Below are 18,559 nucleotides of genomic sequence, written 5' to 3' on the forward strand. Positions count from 1 at the left end.
AGAGGGGCAGGGCTATCACTGAGTGAGTGAATCACAATTAACCCTAGTAATGAAACACTGACAGAAGTCAGTGTGTCAACTCTCTATAACACAGGTACCATAACATGTGCAGTTGATGACTATTTCCTTGGTACAACGGGGTTTTACCTGGCGTTCCTCTGTGATCAGGCTCTCGTCAACACGGATGTATGTGAGCTGCCGGTGGTCCAGGAAGGCCTCCAGTATGTCCAGCATCTTCACCATCTGTGTGAAGATGAGGACGCGGCGATTCTCCGACCTCAGCTTCTGGAGCAGAATGGCCAGGGCCTCAAGTTTACCTTCGGAGCAAATTGATTTTAATTTCTGTGTAGTTCAAAAGATGTGTGCAGCCCAAGCAGACAATGGACTACCTATGTTTAGCAAGGCTTATAGGAGAGCATAAAGCCCTGGCAGACAGCTAAATATATAATTGTCTGCTGAGCTCACCCGAGTCCATCTGCATGAGCTGCAGGTCAGGGAACTGGAGCCCAGTGGCCATGCTGTGGATCTCTGTGCTGTGGGGGGCGGCGGCCTCCTGGAGCCTGCGACTGTTCGACTTCTGCTCCAGGCTGTAGGGAGCTGGGGGATTGGCTGCATACAGGTAAGGAGGACGAGCTACTGCGGCAGGGACAACACATGATAACCTGCAGAGAGAGGAGTGTTTTCAATTACTTGTATTTCTTACTTCTTAAAAGGCTATATGAACTCGGGATTATGTCCGTCATGATATTAAAACGTTTAATCTGACAGTGAGGTGATTGACCACCATGGGTAGTTGGGTACCTGCTGACTAGGCTGCTGCTGGCCTCCTGGCGGTTTGTGGAGGAGCGCAGGGCAGACTGGAGGTGTGTTGTGGTGGCCACAGGAGTCCTCTGGGCCCTGAGGCAGCTGTCCCTGCCCACCCATCTCCAGCCCCTGGGGCTCAGGGCAGAGTGAGGAGCCCCTGGGGTCACAGAGCAGACCTGGAGCAGGTCAGCCCCGTACAGAACACTGCGGTCACAACGCCTCTCGTTGGCACTGAACAGGCGGCTCAGACGCTCCTTCAGATGACGACCCCTCTCCTCTGACGACACCTGTACACCACACAGAGAACGGCATCATAATAACATTTCATCCCTTCGGTGAGAATATATGGGTTAGGAGACTACAGAAATATAAGTATGTTTTAATTTCATGTTCTTCTGTGTTCTACCAGTGCCTGTTCTACCCACCTGAGGGACAATAGGAGCAGCAGGAGCAGGCTGGGCGCTCACCAAGGCATTTGATGTCATCCCTGAAGCTTAAAAGTAAAAAGGGAGAAAGACTTTAAGACCATTACAACACAATCACTTCGTTAGAAAGGTGACTAGAGTAATATTTGACTGCGTTCACAGTGTAAGCCATGACAGCAGAGACGGAGTACATACGTGCTCCGAGCACGCAAATTGTAGCACGAGAGGGTCAAAGTATGAGTCCAAATCAAAGTATGCGAAACGAAGCACGGAGATCACTTCTTGAACGCGCTCTCCGTTTGTACATATTTTGAAACATGCATCGATGCAAGCTTCAACAAAAGTATGCAGAGATATGGCGCAACTATGTAAAAACGTACGCAAAATTTCCACTTTAAACCTTAATTTCACTCTGTGATAAGAGTCACTGAAACAAAGCCGCAAGAAGGTAGAACATATTTCAAACGTTGCTTGTTAGGGGGAGGTAGTATCAGAAACATTGGAATGGTTTAGTCTGCTTCCTCAATAGTTAGACTTCCTTCCATTATTTGAGCTGAAGCGAGAGGAAATACACTGACTTCGGAATTAAATGTTGCCTATTAACATCTCATATGTTGCCTGAATACAATATTGTATGTCGATACGTTAATAAATACATGTATGTTTACCTGCCTACGTACCGTAGATCGCAAGCCCATAATAAGTCAACAGGGCTAAGCGGCTAGCTACTACTGTCATCCAGCCGGATAGAAACAAAGAATTGTTAGCTAGCTACCCACAAAGAAATTACATCTATCTTGCATAATACTAGTTTGAGGTCATTTTTGCCTATTAAAATATCTGGTTAGCTACATTGTTATGATTCACATATAGCTGGCTGATAGTTATGAAGTAAAACGTTTGCTTTGTGTATATTTCCGTTGTCCTGGCTGGGAGACAGTTCAGTGAATGGGTACGTTCAGAGTAAGTCAATAGGGCTAACTGGATAGCTAGCCAGCCATGAAGAAGTGGTATCTACCCCCAAAATGTTTTTACATGACCTTGCATAACATTTGTTTTCGGTCATTTTTTGCCTGTTTAACTAGCTGGCTAGATTATTACGATTTACATATCTAGCTGATCATTCTGAAGTAAAACGTTTGCTTGGTGTTTATCTTGTTTCATCTATTGTTGCCATTGTCCTGGCTGGAAGAAGGTTCAGTGAACAGGGAGGTATGAGGTAATACAGCAGGGGGAGTGCGTGTGCTTCTCAAATGTGATGTTTTATGCGTTCTCCACACTCTCATCCTCTAGAGAATGTCATCTGAGAATGCACTCGGAGCATAAGAGTGTGGAGCACGGTAGTATGCAAATTTTTTAAAAACATAGTGCCTCAAGAAATAACATCACTATCTGTGCTATTCACATTTGAAGGTGGCAGGCTTACCTTGTTGGGCGGGGCCGGCTGGGGGTGGGGTGCCAGATCTGGTGGAGGAGTTGGAGACAGGTGCAGCCTGAGGTACCGTCTGCATGACCATGGAGCCCTGGGGCCGGAGGATCTGCTGACCAGGGGCCGACACTATCTGCAGGATGTTGCCTTTACCATCACACAGCCAGGCACACAGACAACACAGAAACCATTAAACAGATATAACCATTTAGTTTTAATCACTCTCGTACTGTGGTCCCCAAACTTTTGCGCTACCTAAAGCTCAGGTTTATATATATATATATATATATATATATTGTTTTACATGACTTAAACATAAGCCTATGCAAAATGAACCTATTAAAACAGTTCTGTAGCAAAGACATTTGTAGTAGACTATTGGCACAATACAGTATTACTGCATATTGGCTATGCTTGAATTGCCCTGCCAATGTTGTTCTTCTCAGACCATTTTGAAATGATACTTCAAAACTGATCACACTGGTAATGTTGTTCTACTTGTGAGGCATAGCTGAGTGAGCATAAATTGAAATAATGTACTTTAAAAAAATAAATAAAAAGCAGGTGGTCAGTCTCAGCAGAGGAAGAGCATCAGAGGGTCTGCCTTTCACCGTGGTCCTGTCCCTCAGCTCTCTCCCCTCCGCTGAGAGTGAGACTAACCAAAAAAGGGGACACCGTCTTTGAGCAGATGCCCCAAAATCGAGTCACACCACATAATCTATGCCTCATGCACGATTCCTGTTGTTACTCCTATGACCAGAAAAAGTGAAACATTAAAAACACACACAGCCGCTAATAAGAACAACGCAGGCCTATAGATAGACTTTGCTCCTCATTCATTGAAGCTGCAGTGCTGGTTGCAGCACGAGTGGAGAAGCGCATTTCATGGCTTCTAAAAGTGTTTTTTTAAACATGTAAAAAGTGTTGACAGCCGAATAAAAACTAAAATGAACTCACAAACAGCAGCTCTTTCCTCTATTCCTTAACGGCGTCTTTCTAGTCATGGTTTTAAACGTTTTGAAATCACAGTATCAACTTACTTGTACACGGTGATCTGAGCAATTCGATTGGCTATTGGTAGGCCTATAGGTGCACTTGATTTGCTATCCGAGCACGCCGAGAGGCGAAGTTTGTACCTTCAGACACATGAAACGGTTCAAAATGCGAACACTTCACCTACCCGGCGCGCAGGGCAGTTGAAACAAGTGCACCTTTTGTCAACAGTGCGAGACAGAAAAAAGTAGGAATACAACACTGTTTTTTTATAGAAATGTTTGGTGATATAGACTATAAAATGCCTTGGAAATCGACCAGACGATCGGCCCTTTGGTGACCACTGCTCTAGTAAGAATGTATATACATGTAACATTGGTTATCCAACTCTGTATTTCTATGACGTGGACTCCACCAAATACATGATCGAGTTAAAAGAAGGAGTATCATTTAAAATAGCATCTTTGTTGTAAGTGATTACAATATAGCGAAGGACATTCTGACAAAAAGGGCAGGGAGAAAAAGAGAAGTCATAGGGAGAGTATGAAATGTTGGGTGTACATTACCGAGTGTACCTTGGAGCTGCAAGGGCTGCCCTGTGGTGAGCTGTCGGAGCTGGCTAGGGGACAGGGTGAACTTGTTACCCTGGAACTGCAGAGTGACGGGGGTCTCAGGCTGGGAGATTCGGTTCTGGCTGCCTGCTATGGACGCCAGCTGGGCTATCTTCAACACATCTCCACCTTCAGCAGGAGGAAAGGCACACACACACACACCTCTAATCAAATAACACTACAGACCAAAAGAGTACTGCGTCACCAAAAATACTAAATAAAGACATTTCAGTTAGTTGAAGGGTGAGAGAGACGAGACATGCAATACCAGGGTGTGTTAATGAGTGGGATGAGCGTAGGTAGCTGCCCTCCACAACATGTGAACCTTCGCAGTAGCTAATCTCTAGCCAACCCGGAGCGGGAAAATAAACAACAAGAAACAGTAATTTTCAGTTGAGACAGAGAACCTGCAACAAACATGTATTCAGTTAAAGCAGTGGCTTGCACTTAACTGCCTTTTCAACTACTACAACACACCTATTACAGGCATGCAAACAGATAACGCACCTTTATCCACAAAATTATTGCCAATAAATAGCATTCTATCTAGAATTGTTTTATGCGCTATAATGTGTGTGTTGTGTGTTGAGTTGCAATTGAAAAGGTTTCTGTGTTTTCACACTGGGGGTAGGGAGTGGCCTGAGGTCAGCGGTGTGTGGGACCATTTCAACATGCTTAGCAGTACACAAACCCTCAGGGTCAAAAGAAACCATAACACAAAAAATCTAACAAGAGGAAACAAAGCTTTGGGATCTCTTCCTGCAGCTGGGCTGTCTAGAAGCAAAAGATTAGTAAAACGGGAGAACCAATATTTAGGTGGAGGAAAATATAGTTTTAAATGGTTAAACCAGTCTTGTGTGGTCTGTCATGGCAGCAGACGTTGGGTTGTGGACATGCAGGTTTCAGACTGAGGAAGATTGAGGCTGTTTGGGGATGCTGCTGACATGGCTCTAGTTGTCATTTATAAAGTGCTATTTTTCTTCACTCAGTGATTCTCTGCAGTAAAATAGGACAATGGAAATGCCATAGCTGTAAACCTGAAGATGGTTTGTTTTACCTCAAAAAATATATCAAAAAGGTAAAAGGTTTTTGTTATATTAGACAACACGGTTAACATAATATTATTCTAATACTATAATTATATAGATTTTACAGATAGTTCACATTCTTTTCTAACTCTGTATTTAGACCAAACAAGTGTTGTTTCCTTAAAAGCAAAGACACTAACACCAAGCAGCAGTGTCCCAGAGAGAGAGAGAGGCCTGTTGTCAGAGCAGCCCTCTCTGTTGTGCCAAAAGTGGAGGGAGACATTGAAGGGAGGTGAGGGAAGGGGAGGAGGCCACTTACTAGGCAACCGTGCCTGGGCCTGGGACGTTAGAACCAGTCTCTGGGGAACCAGGCTGGGCTGGATGGCATGGGTGGGGCCTAGGGCCAGCCTAGGGACCTGGGCAATACCAGGCAGAGTGGGCTGGGCCACGCCACACAGAGCCTGGCCCTGGGCCACAGGGGGGGCAGCCCCCACCACATGCTGGCCAGGGGCGGAGCTCCCAGAGGATGCTACAGCAGACCCAGTGGTGCCGGTGGTAGGAGAGGTAGTCTGAGCTTTCTGAATAGCCGTCCCGGCCACTGTGAAGTACAAGGGGGTTTGGGGATGGGCTAACGTGTCAGTTAATTCAACAGCACAACATCGGGGGGGTGGTCCAGCAGTAAGTTTTGGTTTACACCAGTCTTGGATTGATAGGTTTAGAGCCGAAAGAGGATGTCAATATAATACAATCTTCACCTTGGACTTCTCCACTTTAGGATAAATTTGGAGTAGTAAAATGCTTTGGATTTTGAAATGATGCTGATGACTTTCTTTTAGTTACACATGCATAACCCACACAATTTGAAAATGTAATGGTGGTAATGACACACGCAGGCTATGCATAGTTAGTATAATTAACTTCTATGAAAAGCAGTTTTTAGTGTCATGACCAACTCAAAACACACTCATGCTTTACAAAACATTACATGGTAACATGAGATTATCTGTGTGATACGCACTACACAAATACTGTAAATATCAAACTGTAATTATGGTTTGATTTCCTTCATGAAGTTATTCAACTTAAAAACAGCATGGAACACGTGTAAACCCCAGTGCATACCAAAGTGTAGCATTGTCAAGGGGTCTATAGGGAGGTCTTACCCTGTGTGGTGGTGGTGGTGGCCCTGGCTGGCTGAGGGGCAGTAGAAGTAGTAGTGGCGGTGGTGGTGGGGGGGGTGATAGTGGTGGCTGGAGGACGCTGCTGACCCACAGTATTGGTCATGGGCACCAGACGGCCCTCTGGCTTAGTGCCATACTGCACTGGCTGGAACAACCTGTCAATCAAATCATAGACTCAATAAAGATCAGGTCATGCAACACAGCCTAGCGCTACTGATGCAACATGATAGAATAGAAATAGTCAATGTGATTTATTTTTCTTTTTGGAATCATCCATGTCGTGTATCTTAAGGTTTCCATGGGATGTGAAGGGTAGAGCACAGACCTCATGGGTTTGATCTTGCAGGGCTTGGGTCTGGCCGGTGGGTCCGGGGCACTGTGAATCTCCTCAATCAGCTGACGGGTGACTTTGAGTTTGGGTAGAACCTCCTCCATCTCGTAGCGCGTCAGTCTGTTCTCATTACTGATCAGGTCGAACAGGGACAGGTCCAGGCTCTAGAAAAAGACAAAGGGAACACAAGTGTGTTTTGATAAACCAATATAATCAATTTTATTCCAAGTCTCTCAGGTGAGCATTGCTAATGAAATAGAATAAACTGGATTAAACCTCCAGGTGTTTTAGCTGTGTGGTACTGGTACCCTCCTAGTCCTACCGTGCGTTGGTCCTCCTGCAGGGCTCCCAACACCAGGGAAGGGGTATTGTACTGTAGAGAGGAACACACGTAGGAGCTGCTGGTCTCCCTGATGTTTACCAGGTCTGGGTGGTTACAGATCCTCTGCAGCTGCATCAGCACCTGCAGCACACTCACAAAATGACCAGTCTTCAATGCCTCCTGGGCTCTAAGGGCAGACAGAAGACAGAGCACAAGACATTCAGAAAGAGGGTAAGTGAATTTAATATTGAGCAACAATGCTCTGATAACAAAATAATAGGGCTGGGAACTTAGGTGCCGATACCGATTCTATATGTATTGCGAATCGATACTGCGATTTTACTGCCATTTGATGTTCCAAACAAATTGCTGACTATAGGTCTGCTGCACAGGGACAAGAACAACTTTGGAAGTATGCTTGGGGTCATTGTCCATTTTGAAAGACCCATTTGCGACCAAGCTTGAACTTCCTGATTGATGTCTTGAGATGTTGCTTCAATATATCCACATCATTTTCCTCCCTCATGATACCGTCTATTTTGTGAAGTGCACCAGTCCCTCCTGCAGCAAAGGACCCCCACAACATGATGCTGCCACCCCTGTGCTTCACGGTTGGGATGGTGTTCTTCAGCTTGCAAGCATGCCCCTTATTCCTCCAAACATAACAATGGTCATTATGGCCAACAGTTCTATTTTTGTTTCATCAGACCAGAGGACATTTCTCCAAAAAGTACAGTGCAGTTGTAAACTGTAGTCTGGCATTTTTATGGAGGTTTTGGAGCAGTGGCTTCTTCCTTGCTGAGCGGCCTTTCAGGTTATGTTGATATAGGACTGGTTTGACTGTGGATATAGATACTTTTGCACTGGTGTCCTCCAGCATCATCACAAGGTCCTTTGCTGTTGTTCTGAGAATGATTTGCACTTTTCGCACCAAAGTACGTTCATCTCTGGGAGACCGAACGCATTTCCTTCCTGAGTGGTATGACGGCTGCGTGGTCACATGGTGTTTATACTTGCGTACTATTGTTTGTACAGATGAACGTGGTACCTTCTGGAAATTGCTCCCAAGGATGAACCAGACTTGTGGAGGTCCACAATTTATTTTTCTGAGATCATGGCTGATTTCTTTTGATTTTCCCATGATGTCAAGCAGAGGCACTGAGTTTGAAGGTAGGCCTTAAAATACATACACAGGTACACCTCCAATTGACTCAAATGATGTTAATTAGCCGATCAGAAGCCATGACATCATATTCTGGAATTTTCCAAGCTGTTTAAAAGGCACAGTCAACTTAGTGTATGTAAACTTCTGACCCACTGGAATTGTGATAGTGAATTACAAGTGAAATAATCTGTCTGTAACGATATGTTGGAAAAATGACTTGTGTCAAGTAGATGTCTTAACCGACCTGCTAAAACTATAGTTTGTTAACAAGAAATTTGTGGAGTGGTTGAAAAACAAGTTTTAATGACTCCAACCAAAGTGTAAGTAAACTTCCGACTTCAACTGTATGTATATATATTTTTTTTTATTAATACCTGGGCATCAAAAAACAATATAATATCTTACCCAAAAAATATTGCCATACGCAACTATCGATCCCCCCCCCCATCTAACAAATAATCGTGCATTTCCAGGTATAGAACCTGTGCTCAAATATTCAGTCTGAGTATAGAACTAAATACTATACTAATTACCATACATTAGGCAGAGGTTATGTGGTGTCTGGAGGGCTGACTCACCCTGGCTGAGTGAGGATATCTTCATACATGCTCTTCTGTCTGCTAGAAAGGCGACACTTGAGGATGTGTTCATACTTCTTAGGAAGCTGCTTCTCCACGTCCCTCTTACAGCGCCTCAGGATGAAGGGTTGGATCATCTGCAGAGGAGAAAGGATGTCAGATTGAATGGTATCTAGGTGTGAACAGCTCTGGTAAATGGGAATCCTACTGATGACCAGTGGCACTGATAAACGCTTAAAATTGGAAACCAGTGACTGTACAAGTAACATGAGATATATATATATATATATATATATATATATATATACACATACATACATACATACATACACACACACACACACATGACGTCAGAGCTCTGGCTCTGCGCAGCACTGTATGGGTTTTGACTGATAGCCGTTCTGAACTTAAGCATCTTCGTCGCCTGGTCGATCGCCCGCCCGATCCCTCTCGCTAATTGGGCAACTTTTGCTGACTTTTTGTTTTTCTGGGTGAGGGAAATGCTGTAAATTAAGAGGACTATGTATTTTGAAAGATGAGATGTTGAGGATTATAATAAATACCTCTGATATCATTCAAACCAGCAAAACACTCGTGAGTCCAAATGTGTACTTCACATATCCATATCATAAAACTCATGTCACATACAGTGCGGCAATGTTTATGATCACTATGTTTGGTTGTTCAGAACAGAATAAGCCGGTTTGTCTATTGTGACATTTTTTTGCTGCAGCACACGCACCTGAACACTCATAACTTCTTTCTATGCTCACCAAAATGATCTGTTTCCATGAATTGCACTGTAAAAGCCCAAAACTATTAAATCGTATTTTGTAACTTAGCTTGTCATGTTGGCAATATAACAGTCTGAAATTATGCCCACCTAAGCTAGATTGTGATTTAAAATGGACCGTTTTTGGGTTGTGTAAAACAACAGTAATTGTGTGAGGGCAGGGACGCAGGTTCCAAAAAGTGTGCCTGCTCTAGTTCGTATAGTTGAAGACTCTTCCAGTCCTAAAAGTGCATTGAAACTGCTTATAAACTGTACACACTTTGGAAAGGTGTGTGGCTACTTGGAGACACCAGTTAGTCCTCTCACTCAAACCCTTGTAATTTGTTGTCACACCTACCCCACATTTTCCAGGAATAGTGTTATGTTACTGAATGTATCCAGAGTATTTTCAGACGTATCAACCAATGCTGTGAAAAGTACATTAAATGCAAAATTTACATTACACTGTTGATTTTATGTTTGGATTTAGTTTTGTGTCAGGTGAACTGTTGTTCACTCACCTTTGATCTAATAATTTCCCCATAATCACCAAACTGTTCCTTTTCAATTGCTACCATGCTTATGCAGATACTTTTCATATTTCATCTATAAGAAACATTTCAATTTAGCCCTATGCATATAGGACAATCTCCACGAGAGTAAAGGGTTAAGCAAAGATATATTCTTTAATGACCAGAAACACTCATTAGGAATGAAAGAACCTTCAGATACACAATCACTTCATACCACAACTGAAAGCGCCATCACATTGATGGGATATCAATGACCACTTACTGACAAACTCTCAACACACAAGCATTAGGAAGAAGAGGGGTTTGGTTGTACCCCAACTGACCCTGTGCAGGCGAATGACCAGTTTGTGGCAGTAGTCCTGGTTCTGGTCTGTGCCTGGCTTGACAGGGAAGTCTGTGTAGGGTCTGGTGATGCCTGGCAGGAGGAAGTGGATCATGGTCCACAGCTCCTTCAGTGTGTTCTGGAGTGGAGTGTTGATCAGGAGGATCCTCTGCTGACTGGCATAGAAACCACACCAACACATCATTTGATTTTGTTTCTCTTGCTCTAACAATTTAAAAAGGTCAAACCACATTTAAGAGTTTAGCCTTCTAAACAAACTTTAATTTCATGCTAAGCTGAGACCAAAGCCTTCAGCAGACCAGTCTGTGTGGGAGTGTAGCCACGGTGCCACCCTAAAATAAGAGTTGTTACCTCTTGAGCGCAAAGATGGTTTCCCAGTGTTTCTCTGACATGTTCTTAATGAGCTGCACCTCATCCAGGACCAGGTGTTTCCACCTCCTCCTCAGGAAATGGCTCTGGTCCTTCAGCAGCAGCTTGTAGGACGTCACACACACATGGAAGCTGTTGGTCTCCGCCCACCACTGGAGACACATCAACAACACGAGTTATGGACAGACAGAAACACAAACTGGTAAACAAGGGCATTTTAAATAACAGCAGAAGCCAAAAAGTGGTTGAGAAGAACATTTCATTCTTCATTTCATTCTATTCATGAGAAGTGAGCATTATTTACTGTCACATTTGGTGCTGCTGTCCTGCTCAAAGTCTCTCTGCTTGAATGGACTCAAAATCGTGGGGCTGTCTATTTAAAAAGGTCCTGTTGAAACAGATCATTACTAGTTACCATTCTCTTTGCTCTGCGTTCCTGTCTGTTGCCAAGGTAGAGGAGGATCTTGAGGCCGGGACACCAGCGTTTAAACTCCATCTCCCAGCTCAGGATCTTACACGTCCTCACCACAACCAGATGGGGGCCCCAGATGCCTGAAAAATACATATAAATTAAGTCTATATGGATGTTCACATGCATAAAAATACCTACATGTTTACGTAAATAAACAAAATATAAGCATTGAATATAGTCTTCAACAGTAGATTACCCTCTTGACAGGCCAGATGGGCCAGGTAGGCCACAGTCTGCACAGTCTTGCCCAGCCCGGTCTCGTCTGCTAAGATGCCGTTGAGGTGTTTCTTGTGGAGGCTGGCTAGCCAGTCCACTCCGATCTGCTGGTACTCACGCAGTGATCCGTGCAGCAGGAAAGGAGCCTGGCTGCGGCCCTAAGATGCATAGCAAAGTGTCATAATGATTCCCTGTTTGTACATGTTAACCCACTAACTGTCCTCTTAAATATATATTTCATATATTACATTTCTCCCCCCATTTATCTTTCCAAACTCCTCTCATTGAAAAACTGGTTAAATGACACCCAACAGTGAACGACTGGTTTAGTGAGAGATGTGATGACTCACAGAAGTGGTGGTCCTGGCACTGCCCTTGGGTAGGATGAGTTCTGTGGAGGCTGCCACTTCTGCTATGTCCTTCTTGGGCTTCCCGTCAGCACCAGGGGGGCTGGTCTTCTCAGAACCTCGATACTGGTCCACACTAAGCAGGGAGTCTATCACTACAGCCTCGTGGGGGGTGTCCAGAGAGGACTCCATCTCTGAGGGAACAATGACTACATCAGCACCACTGAGGGAACACCACCAGTCTACAAATAATTTGGCTTTGAAACTAATAATCTTGGCATAGCAATGAGCATGAGGCACATAGCTAGATTGGTAAATATAGATGAAGTATATATGTCGAGTTTAGGTATACCTTCAGTCTCATCCCTGCCATCCTCATCACTCTGTGGGGAAGGCTGGGGCCAGTCAAAGTTGTCAGCGTAGGCACCAGCATACTGTTTCATCAAAGCATCCAGCGGCATCTCAGCTAAGAACGATACAAGACACAGAAGGAAGGCTCAATAGACAAAAGACTAAGGGGCGCTTTTAAACTCTACATGACTTAATGAGAAATGGAACAAAAACAAAGGTAATCGGGAGAAATCGATCACTAGCTATAGTAAGAGAAAACAGTGCATCGTGCTGACCATCTTTAGCCAGATCTCCCAACTCTGCCTTCTGATCAGCTGTCACCTCCATGGCTTCCTGCTCCTCTATGGTGCTCTCCTCATCCTGAACTGAGAGAGAAAACAAAGCCATAGACAAGATACAACATTGTAATCAACTGTTCAATGCAACAGTACACCTCAAATGATAAACCAGTAAAAATCGCTGGAGAAATAGTTTTGTACACATACCTTCTTCTGCCAATGAAGTGCTGGACTTTCGCTTCTTTGTTGATATATTGGGCTCCTATGAATGAGATGAATTTTTAATACACGTCCCTGCAAAAACCTGACTATGTGTCTGGACATTCTGGACAACCAGAGTGAGTCTGTATAGCCACCTACCTCTTTTTCAGCTTTCACTGCGGTTGACAGAGCAGGTTTAACATATTGTCCTGTGGCACAAAGAATAACCAATATATTCAAAATGACATTATGAAATTTAGATTGTTTTACATCAATTTCAAAAAGCTCTTGAATAAAGTCTCACCTTTACTCGTTGCTCTCTGCAGGCTGAGCGTTTTCAGTCTTTTTTCATAAATCTGGAAACGCAGTTTAATTTCCACAACCTGAGAGAAACCAAATGGAACAGATGAAGAGGGACAGAGTCGATGACACTACAGGTCTAAGGACAACAATGGAAAAGTTTCCACACTAAGATAAATGTACCTGCTCAATGTTGGACCAGAAGAACTCCACTTCTCTGGAGATGGTGCTAGCAATGTGACGGAGACGCAGTTCTTCCTCTTTCTTGGATCCTTCTTCCATCTTCTTCTGCTCGTCATGGTAACGGGAACAGGTGCGAACCAGCTGGGGAATATGCAATTATGATCAAGTAGTACTGAAACAATGTACAATTACATAAGAATCACAGACATTACTTCAGTAAATGTACAATAAGAGAACTCAGCCAGCATACCTTCTTGGCAGCAGCCATCTTCCACCTCCTCTCCTGGGCAAAGTCAGCTGCCATCCACTGCATCTCCTCCAGTAGGTAGTCCCAGTGGGATTTGGGCCGAGAGGACTCCATGAGCTTGGGCAGCCTGCTGGCTGACCACTGGCCCTCTTTCCTCAGCTCAGAGATACGCTGGTGCACCTGGCTCTCCTGGGGGGGGTCACATTATGAGCAGCCGGAAAACAAAAGCACTTGCAGAGTGATAGGTTCCTCAGAAGTAACTCCTCACCAGTTTGGCCTGTTCAGCTTGTTTGTCATGTGAACTCCCTTCTGATGACTGCATACCCGAGCCCTGACCAAAGCCTCCCATTTTGACTGTGGAGGTGCCGTTGGGGCCGGCCAGTTTGGACTGTGTGGCAGGGTTGATGTTGGGGCGGAGGGGGCCAATTGTGTGGGGGGAGGGGAGTGAGTTGGGGGCGTTGAGGGGGGAAGGAGACATTGAGGGGTTGGACAGGGAGTTGGTCATTATTCTTTGGCCAGGTTGGTTGGAGTCTGCTCCAGGACGAGTGAGGGCTACAGTCTGATCAAGGGAGGAGAGAGAGAAGACAAAACATTGATCTATAAACCTATGACAACAACCAAAAACATGCGATGTTAGGAAGCTATCCTCTAGACTCACAGCCTGTGCTGGCTGCAGCATGAGCTGGGGCTGCTGAGGCTGCATTTGGAGGTGAATACCAGACTGCATCTGCTGCTGGAGCTGGGCCTGGAGCTGTGTGTGGGGGTTGACTGGAGCCATGATCTGGCCAGCCCCCTGCACCTTCACCTGGAGCTGATTGGTGGCCTGTGCTGAGCTATCCACAAGTAGGGACTGCTGAGAGAGAGCCATGGGCAGGACTGCCATGGGGAGCGTGCCCTGGGGTAGGCGGCCTGGCAGCTGGGGGGGAGGAGTGTGCAGGCTGGCAGCGTTCTGCACCGGAGGCCCTTTGGACGGGTCATACTGTGGCTGGTTCTGCTTCTGCCCGGGGATCTGGACTGTCTGCGGGTTGGGGGGCATTCCGCCTGGAGCACAGTAACCAAGTCATAGGGAACACAAAGGGACGGAGTGGAAAAAGGATAACAACATGTGGCTGTGAGTTAGTGCTGCTCTGTGGTTCCTCGATCCAAGTGTTATGTCATACCAATCCTGCTCTGAATGAAGCTTGAAGGCCTGTTAAAAGATAGACTATACATGGTGCAGATAGAGAGACTGAGCAGTAGTCAGGCCAGAGGGCCACTTGTACCTCATACGTAAGCCATTATTTTTCAGTACTGACTGAACGTGATCAGATTCTAAAAGGAAAGTGTTTACAGCTCCATCTATTGTAATAGCTACCCAGAACATATGAATTGGATGTACGTTATGAGTCAACAGTAGTGTAGTTCTTACCATTGAGGAAGAGTGAAAACTAAAATTATACAGCACAATGATTACAGAAGATACAAATCAATGTGATCATCTACATATATAAAATACTAAGATTGTTAATGCAAAAATAAAAACATTCTCTGTAAAATGTTAAGAGAATGTGATTAAAACAGCTAAACTAATCATGCATAAACACCTTCAGCAGAGGGACTGAGAAGAAAGGTTTCCAAATCAAATTAAATAGAAAATACAGAAGAAAATAAATAAATAAACGCACAATCACAAAAACACCTGATGTTTAGCATGCATGAAGCAATGTAGTTATTTTGTGGAACACAGAACATAGCAAAGCAGAGAAGTGAGCAGGACACACATGGGATCTTGCAGATAGCAGGCCTGGGCTGAGCATAGCTGTGCACCCTGACTAAGCAGCACTTGTCTTACCCCTCCCTGACCATCACTCACATAACCTAGACCACATCAACACCTGGACCTGACAGACACACCCACGCCAACCTGTGACATATCATGACTGCACCAAACCTCATCTACCCGGCTCCCCTTCTTCCTACTACGACTGAGGGAAAGAGGCCAAGTCAGAACGATATGCCATGGAAACAAATGGGGGAAACCAAAAGGATGAGCATGATGGAACAAGTAAACAATAGATGCTCTTGATGACTGACAACTGAACATAGGATTGAGATGCATTGTGAATCCACTTTGACAATGCAAGGAAAGACAGCGGAGGGGGGCAGGGTTGTGGGATACGGATGGATGAGAATGATGACGAGTATAAAAAAGGAGGAACGAAAAAGCAATCATTAAAATGAGCAAACATGCCCCACTGAAAATACATGAATTTTCCAGGGTTCCTCCTTTCTCACTTTCCGTGATCCGCTTGCGAAATAACCAAAGCTCCAACGGCACAGGAAAGTCCGTCCAAACAGACGATCGAGAAGAACAAAACTTCAGAAAAGAAGAAACGGATGGAGACGGATGATCAATAAAACATAAGTCAAATCATAAGACATGGCATCTTCCCAGTGAGAGGCTACTCCTTTTCTTCAGACTTGTTTTTATTTTTTTTATCTTCTTCACCATTTTAGCCCTTGGTCTAGAGAATAAGAGCATGCTGGGAGAGCTAAGACTGAACTTCCTGAGGTCTGTTGGGGTGTCTGTCCAGCGGATGGATGAAGATCGCTTTGTTGATGCTGCTTGGAGGTTTTCGTTGGAGACGATGGGACGTTGTTGGAATTCAGTTTGTTTCTCTGGATTAAGGACACGTCCAGCAGCATTGAATAGAACACAGAACGGCCTGGTAGTAGCACTCCTACCTTGCGCTGTTGGCATAAGCTGCTGGAGTGGAACGCCAGGTGATCCTAAAGAACCAGGATGCTGGAAAATCATTCCATGGCGACCAACTTCAATCCGGGACCTCTTAGCCTGATCTGGGATTTAAAACACACAATACCCTCATAACGGAAAAAAGACACTCGGCAAACAGCAATGACCTTCTGTACACCATACAGACCACCTCTCCTTCCTTGCGTTAAGACTTCTACAGACAGCGCTAGTAGAAGATGGCAAATATCTAAAAGCAGAAGCAATTTAAGGGAAGAAAATAAAGAAATAACAAAAAGAAAGAAAAGGGAGAGTAAACAAACCAACAAAAGAGCCACAGGAGTGTGCTGTTCTTGCCTTACCTGCTTGTGCCATTGCCTGTTGCCTCTTAAAGGGGTCCATGTCCCCTGAGTTTGTCATGCTGCCAACTGCTCCCTGGTGCACCTGAGGAGACATTGCCAAGGGTTAGTAAAAGCTTGGCAATCTAAAAGGAAATATTTAAGAGAGAGAAAGAAAATCAGTTCCATCCTCTCTGTGTAGGGTTTGCAGTCATTTGGTGCCCCATCACCATTCTCTACCTGGAACTGCTGCTGGGAAGAGAATGCTGCTGAAACATTGGGTGGAAGCTGTGTAGCTATGGCAACTGGTGTTCCGGCCTGTCCATCCTTTCCAGTTACAACCTTGACCTGGGAGTGGCACAGAGATTTGAACTATATTCGTATAGCCTATATACAGGACAGGAATTAGAGACATTCTGAATATATGACATGATAAATCAATAATGTAACAGTACCTCATCATTGATGACCTCAGACTGCTCTTCCTCTTCCTCTTCCTCCTCAAGGTCTAGGTCATTCTGTCTCAGGTAAGTGAAAAGGGGGACACAGGGCTTCTTCTTGAAAGCCAAATAGTCCATCATGTTCCCCTGGAGGTGCTGCAGGAAGAACAGCTCAATCAGGTAGTCTTTGAAGACCTCCTTCAGACCCTCCATCTTCTTAGTGTGGTGCTCCAGACACTGCTTCCTCAGCTGGGCCACTTCTGGGTTTGAGGGTGCAATCTCCTCCAGCTTTTTGGGTATTTGTTTCTTGACGGACCCCAAGCACATGCCGGTAGGGGTTAGAGGGGTATTGGGGATGCCTTGGGGAGGGTTAATGAGGGAAGGGCTGGAGGGAGGAATGGTGGAGGGCATACTGAAAGACACAGTGGCAGCTGTCCCCACTCCAGTTACCATACCCTGTGAAGTCTTCTCAAATATCATGGGACGTGCCAGCTGCCCCTGGATGATACTGCTGATTTGAGGTGGCAAGTTGGAGGTGGTTATGTGGCCTGGGCTCCCCAGTGTGGGCAAAACAGTCCCACTGGCCACAGGACTCTGAGGTCCGAGGTGGTGGATGGTGCCTCCCGTCTGTGAGTGGGGCTGGGAGAGACTGCGTTCACGCACTGAGCCTGGCACCCCTGGGGAGGACAGCTGCACCTGCCCAGCTGTGGTTGGAGTTAGCTGCGTCAGCCCTGTCCCCTCTTGGTAAACAAAGTGCCCACTTCCAGGCGGGCTGCCAAGACTGATTTGTCTCACAAGCATGCCAGCATCAACAAAGCGTGTTGGGCTCTGTCCACACAAACCCAGTCCTGTTACAGGTGCCCCTGGTCGCTGGAGAGGGACTGGGCTGTGCTGAGTGGGACTTTGTGGTAGAGGTGAGGTGACCTGGATATAGGACGGGGCAGGCTCAAACCTCCACTGCGGGGCCGTGTGCTGAAAGCCGGGAGAGCCTGGGTTCTGGAGAGGGAGCGGGGTGAGGGTGATCTGTTGGTTGCCCGTCACCATTTGACTGACATTTTGTAAGGTGATGTTCATGTTCTGGCCTGTGACAGGGCTGCGGCTCATTATTATCTGGTAGTTGGGGGACTGGGGGCCTGAAGGGCTGGCTCCAGATGCAAACGTGGTCACAGTTGATTGTGGGTGGTTGGCTGTTGCCTGCTGTTGAGTAACTGCCATGGTCTGCTGCTTCTGGTGATCTTCTGCTTCAGATCCAGTGGTGGACTTGGATCTCTGAAGTTGCCGTTGCACATTCTGTGGTCCACTCCCATGGTGCATTGCGTAACACTGTTACTGTATGGGAAACAATACCTGTAGAGGATAGACATTCAAATCATGTAAACAATATTGGTGATATTTTATATTCCATCTTAGTCAATCAAACATTGACATATTCTTTGTAACAATGACAGTCACAATTTCGCACATAACTTCATGATACTGAAACATTACCATTTTTTATTTTTATTTTGAAAGCCATTAGGCAAAATGTCATGTTGAGTTTCATCACAAACACGCTAACTAGCTAGCTAGAC

The 18,559-nt window shown here is 45.2% G+C and overlaps 1 protein-coding gene across 5 annotated transcripts in view; it reads right to left on the reverse strand.

Moving 5' to 3' along the window:
• Positions 1-18,559, reverse strand: part of ep400 (E1A binding protein p400) — a 39,487-nt gene that overhangs the window by 20,189 nt on the left and 739 nt on the right. For 3 of the 5 annotated variants that reach the window (XM_024417396.2, XM_024417395.2, XM_024417398.2), the window contains exons 2-29: positions 17,004-18,335; positions 16,789-16,896; positions 16,573-16,654; positions 14,138-14,520; positions 13,748-14,038; positions 13,483-13,668; positions 13,233-13,373; positions 13,054-13,132; positions 12,909-12,958; positions 12,756-12,810; positions 12,546-12,635; positions 12,272-12,385; positions 11,923-12,113; positions 11,553-11,730; positions 11,300-11,436; positions 10,867-11,036; positions 10,496-10,670; positions 8,868-9,004; positions 7,125-7,311; positions 6,797-6,966; positions 6,454-6,626; positions 5,610-5,888; positions 4,218-4,391; positions 2,656-2,805; positions 1,230-1,297; positions 802-1,091; positions 466-662; positions 148-317 (exon numbers count right to left, since the gene is read on the reverse strand). In XM_024417396.2, the coding sequence (XP_024273164.2) occupies positions 148-317; positions 466-662; positions 802-1,091; positions 1,230-1,297; positions 2,656-2,805; positions 4,218-4,391; positions 5,610-5,888; positions 6,454-6,626; positions 6,797-6,966; positions 7,125-7,311; positions 8,868-9,004; positions 10,496-10,670; positions 10,867-11,036; positions 11,300-11,436; positions 11,553-11,730; positions 11,923-12,113; positions 12,272-12,385; positions 12,546-12,635; positions 12,756-12,810; positions 12,909-12,958; positions 13,054-13,132; positions 13,233-13,373; positions 13,483-13,668; positions 13,748-14,038; positions 14,138-14,520; positions 16,573-16,654; positions 16,789-16,896; positions 17,004-18,302 (5,724 nt within the window). In that variant the 5' untranslated portion in view covers positions 18,303-18,335. The remainder of the gene's footprint in view (positions 1-147; positions 318-465; positions 663-801; positions 1,092-1,229; positions 1,298-2,655; positions 2,806-4,217; positions 4,392-5,609; positions 5,889-6,453; positions 6,627-6,796; positions 6,967-7,124; positions 7,312-8,867; positions 9,005-10,495; positions 10,671-10,866; positions 11,037-11,299; positions 11,437-11,552; positions 11,731-11,922; positions 12,114-12,271; positions 12,386-12,545; positions 12,636-12,755; positions 12,811-12,908; positions 12,959-13,053; positions 13,133-13,232; positions 13,374-13,482; positions 13,669-13,747; positions 14,039-14,137; positions 14,521-16,572; positions 16,655-16,788; positions 16,897-17,003; positions 18,336-18,559) is intronic. The other 2 variants (XM_024417397.2, XM_024417399.2) reach the window with 2 other exon arrangements.

The sequence above is a fragment of the Oncorhynchus tshawytscha genome, linkage group LG04, assembly GCF_018296145.1.
Source record: "Oncorhynchus tshawytscha isolate Ot180627B linkage group LG04, Otsh_v2.0, whole genome shotgun sequence".
Taxonomy (NCBI): domain Eukaryota; kingdom Metazoa; phylum Chordata; class Actinopteri; order Salmoniformes; family Salmonidae; genus Oncorhynchus; species Oncorhynchus tshawytscha.